Consider the following 5,349-nt stretch of genomic DNA (forward strand, 5'->3'; position numbering starts at 1 on the left):
TGTTGCGCCTTTTCGAAAATATTAGCAACGCAAGTAATGGCTTACGACATTACGTACACTAACACCGACTTAAATCCCAAATGTTACAGCCCAAGCGTCAGTCAGCCCGTAGTTGTTGATGTTGTTGTTAGCGGGTTTGAGGGATGTAGTGAGAGATGATGGTGATGTTGGTGGTGACGGATGCTATTTAAACTACCCTCCCATCGCTCAAGGCAGCGCTGACAGAGCGGACATGTGACCAATGGCGTTCAAGCCATGATCTGTGCGTTCATTTCTCGGATTTTACAAATCTGCAGTTGTACTGCTTTTTTTCAAGACAGTAACGGGTGTAATTTGAGAGAGATTTAGCTGTGATTTCTAGCACATTAAGTGAACCTGTAGATATTTGTTCCTCGCTGGCTTCTCTGTTAGTAGGTACCACTGAATGGGAATCGCCGCTGTTGTACACAATTGCAGCGATAGTTCATTTTATGAGCGCTTCGTTTTCTTTCGTTATTATGAAAGTTGTAGACGAGTTAACCCTCCCCAACTAAAAATTTTCTAGACATTATTTAACTGCGAGGCGTTCACTAAAGCTTTCTCTAAGACTCGTTAGCTTATGGAACCCTATCTTTTCGACTTTGTTTGAAATACAAACGGGCCATTCTCGCGTGACTTATGTGACAGTCAGAGACACAAATGAAATAGCTAAGCTGTAATTTTTTAACATTTACAGCTATTGTACTGATTCACTTTTCACGGTAATGCTTGTCTACCCCATAAAGTATTAAGCAAAAAAGTATTTTACCTGAATGTACGTTGAAATTTTTGAAGACGATCCAAAAAGCGATGTGCGTAACTTAGCACAAATTAACCTTTTTTCACCTGAAAATATTAACTGCAAATTCCTCTGAATTTCTCCAGAGCAGCATAAAACGTTTCATGGTGTTTATTTACACTGACATTTAAATTCCAGAAAATGCTAAAAGAGCTTGCTGGACAACAATGTCTCTGTTCACAATTCTCATTTACCTGGTGTGACGTGCGTGACAAATATGATGTGACATAAGTGTGGAAAAATTTCATGCTGAAAACTACGCTGTGCAGATCTAGAAGGATTTGCAATATCAATATATGGTCGAAAATTAACAACCAATTCAATATACCTTAATAAGGTATATAGTGATTTTTCTGGAAATTCAGCAAAATTCTTGAAAAATTGTTTAGGTTTAACTTCCATGAGACTGACCCAAATGTAGGAGGCAAAGCTAGTTCTCTTTACTAGTGACAGCAGAGTGTCATGTCTAGACGTTTTCCGCACAATTTGCAAAGTAGAAAGAATTGTCATAAGCAGAAAATAACCGCTTTCAACGTTTTCTGGAATTCTTCAAAAATATTTCAATTTTTTATCTTTCTTTAAACCTTATAAAAGTTGTTAAATGAAAGAGGTTCGATATTTTAACTGACCCCTCCTTTTTTCACTCTCTCTTTCTCTGTCTCTCTTCCTCGCTCTCTCTCTCTCTTTCTTTCTCTCTCTCCCTTTCTGTCCCTGTCTTTGTCTTTTTCTTTCCCATTTTCTCTCTCTATCTGTCTCAGGCTCTCTTTTCACTTCCTACTCTTTCCGTGTTTGTTCTATCTTTCTCTTTCTTTTTCTCCCTCCTTCTCTGCTTCGATCTCCCTCTCTTCTTCGATCTGCCTCTCTCTCTCTCCCTCTCCCTCTCTCTTTCTCTCTCTTTCACTCTCTCTCAGTCTCTTTTTATCACTCTTTCTTTCTTCCCCTCCCTCCCTCTCTCTCTCACTCTCTTTCTTTCTCTCTTTCTTTACCAAGATTCCATGACTTCATGATTCAGGCAATGAAGAAATAATTCTCCACAGAGACTCGAAAATCCCGTTTAATTATTTTATTTATTCATATCTTTTTATTTATATTAATATCTAGAAACATTTTTTTCTTAAGTTAAGCAACAGATTCCATTTTCTTTCTTTTTGCAGTGATGATGGGATAAAAGGAATAATTAAATACAACAATATTCGAGGCATACAAACAAATACATTCTATACTGTGTCCTAGCGATCTTGCCAATTCCACAACATAATTTTGTCTAAAACGTCAGCATTGTGGTGTGGAATTAACAACATATGTTTGTGTATGTGGATGTGTCCATACATACATGCACACACACACACGCACACGCAAACGCACACGCATACAGGCATGTCCAAACACACACACACACACACACATATATATACATGCATACACATAAACATAGACACAATCACACACACGTATACATACACATATATACATATACATACATATATGTTTATGTGTGCGTATGCATATATGTATGTATACATACATACATACATAAATATATATATATATATATATATATATATATATACACATACACACACAAACATACATGCATGTATATATATAGCCTGTTTCCAATTTCAATTCATTGGGACTCAACGATATCAACTCTTTGTAACAACATTTTGTTTTTGTTTCTTGTTGTTTTTTTTTTAGCTATCGCACTTGTCTTTGGTTTTGTCACACATTATTCAACAAAGTTTGCCTCACCTGGATACGTGTGTAATCTCGATTGATTAAAATTATCGTGCGAACTGTATTAAATCATTAAATAAGTTAGAAAATTCTCTTCAAAAAAAGAAATACATTAATTCGTACATAAATTCAATGCGGTTGTCTTGTAATTCTTGCTAGATTTTGCATCTAGTCTTACATAATTAATGATCATATCAAACTTTTTATCTTCAACTTCTTTTGATAATTAATGCAGGAGTCTTTCTCACAGAAGGTAAGCGTCTACTTCTTCAGCAAAAGCCCTTCTTCGCTCTTGCTCGCTCACTCTATTTCTTTCCATCACTCTCTCTCTCTCTCTCTCTTTCTCTCTTTGTCTCTCTCTTTCAGTCACTCTTTCTTCTTTCACTCTATCTCTCTCTCACTTTTTCTCTTTCTCATTCTATCTCTTTGCCTCTCTTTCCCTATCTATCTATTTATCTATCTATCTCTTTCTCTCTATCCCTGTCACACTCTCTCTCTCTCTCTCTCTCTCTGCAGATATGTGTATCATTTAAACCTGTCTCTTTTTCTCATAGTCTCTCTCTTTTAACGTCATCTATATTTTATCATTTCTTACCATCCCTTTCAATTCCTTCTTCATCACTCTCTCTCTCTCTGTGTCTATCTATCTATCTATCTCTTCGTCTCATCCTTATATTTTCTGCTCTCTCTCCTTACATTCTTGCTTTCTTACATAGCTATTATTTTTCGTCCTCTGTCACCTTATTCCTCTCTTTCTCTCTCGAAGTCTCTATTGATCTATCAATCAATAGATCTATCTATTCAAGTATCTACGTTTCTCCTTATGATTTACTAGTTACAAGAAAAGTTGCAGGTCCTTATTTTTTTATGCTTTCTACGGGGACAACTGAATAAGGTTTAACTGTTGTTAGTTTATGGTTGAAAGGTCAACATCGGCTGAGAAGGTAGATTTAGGTGAAATATTTAAGTCTGAATATAAGGAATAAAACCGTTTTCAGGATGAAATTGGGAATGAATGTCTTGGGAGAGTATGGTCAGAGAAACATTTTGCTGTGATAGCATAATACACAGTAAAAGTCATTTTAATAATGGAACAGATATTTGAGAAACATTCAGTGGATGTAATTATTTGAATAGCTTTTTCTTGGACGCGATCTAAAACGTTTGCATACAGTAGGTTCACTGGCCCAAAACTATAGGCAGTTTTCCATTGAAGACCCATTTGTGCTTCTTTGAAGATGTTTAACTGTTATAAAAGAAGAGCATCCATCAGTGTTTGATGAAGATTGTTAGATTGTAGTCCGAATTCTTTGTGAGTCTATACGTGTGCGCATGCGTATTTGTGTGATTGTGCGCGTGTGTGTGCGTGTATGTATCAACTTGTTTATGCGTGCGCGTAGCGTGTGTGTGTTGTTTTTAGACGTATAGTGGCTACGTACTCCGACGTTAATAGACAGATTACTTGGAGACACGATGGTTTCGAATGAGGGTTTTAATATTTCCTTTTTATCCATATTCAACCTTATTTGCTTTCACACTCTCGTCTAATAAATACTACGTGTGCGTAGTAATAAGTTGTATGTGTAAAATCGTCGAAATCTTATTAGCTGTAATAGGTCTTCGTTATTATAACTTTGTTCTTGCAGTATCATGGCATGATTTACTTTTACATCTAATAATGCTCACTAAGAAATAAAGATTAAACCGTGTCGAAATATGTTGTATGCTTGTATTTGTGTAATACTTCTGTCAAGCCAGTAGGTTCTTATCAACGTGTCTGGTTCTAGCCATGGAAGAATGTGTCACCCTTGGCGACTGCGACTTTGAGAGAGATGTACGCAAATGAGTAACGTAGACGACATTCTGTTTCGGTATCTTATGTATTTTAAGTGTGAAGCTGCAATCAAAGTATGCAACAAATATGACAGCTAACAGACAACTTGAATAGATTCAGCACAATTGCGTTGGGAGATCTCTTGACAAAGGAACTAGTAAGGTCACTCGCAAATGGGTCAAGCTAAAGATTTACAGGATTTGTATGGTTCAAAAGTATGTTGCTCTCCTGGAGCAACGTATGAAATATAGTTTCAGCTTAGCTGAGGGGTTAATTGTCAGGCGAACTGGCTGGCCGGCTAGCTAGCTGGCCGGCTAGCTGGCTGGCCGGCTAGCTGGCTGTCTGGCTTCATAGTCTTCCATACAGATTACTCTTAAGAGAGTAATGAATGGAGATCAGGTTCAAATCGTCAAACAACTTTAACCATTCTCTTTATCTTAATATTTTCCCTTCTTTCGCTTTCATTTTCTTATCAACGCTCTCTCTTTCTTTCACTCACCCTCTCTCTCACTTATATACACTTTCTCTCTATTCTCTTTCACAATGTATTCCAAATTTGTCGTTCACAGTCAACATGTGAAGCACTTCAATATTTTATTTACACTGAAACACTGTTAACATTTCAGCCTCACACTCTCACTTTCACATATTCTCCTCTCTTTATATATATGTCACACTATCGCTCTACCTCTCCTTTCTCTCTATTTCTGACTTTCATCTCCAGCATTTCTCATCTCTCACTAACTTCTCCTCATACACCGATATTTATATATATATATATATATGTTTTACAGCCATTTTCTCGTTTTCTCTCTCTCCATCTTTCTCTCTGCATCTATCTATATATATATATATATATATATCATCTGTATTTCTCTCTTTCTTATTCACTCCCTCTCTCTCTCTTTGTCCCTCTCCCTATCTCTCACATACTCTCTCTCCATATATATATATATATATA

At 36.5% G+C, this 5,349-nt stretch overlaps 1 protein-coding gene across 1 annotated transcript in view; it reads left to right on the forward strand.

The window, feature by feature from the left end:
* Positions 1-5,349, forward strand: part of LOC106880000 (soluble guanylate cyclase 88E) — a 259,119-nt gene that overhangs the window by 221,452 nt on the left and 32,318 nt on the right. Inside the window, exon 6 of the mRNA XM_052971518.1 lies at positions 2,790-2,807. Within this exon, the coding sequence (XP_052827478.1) occupies positions 2,790-2,807 (18 nt within the window). The remainder of the gene's footprint in view (positions 1-2,789; positions 2,808-5,349) is intronic.

This window comes from Octopus bimaculoides, chromosome 11 (genome assembly GCF_001194135.2).
Source record: "Octopus bimaculoides isolate UCB-OBI-ISO-001 chromosome 11, ASM119413v2, whole genome shotgun sequence".
Taxonomy (NCBI): Eukaryota; Metazoa; Mollusca; class Cephalopoda; order Octopoda; family Octopodidae; genus Octopus; species Octopus bimaculoides.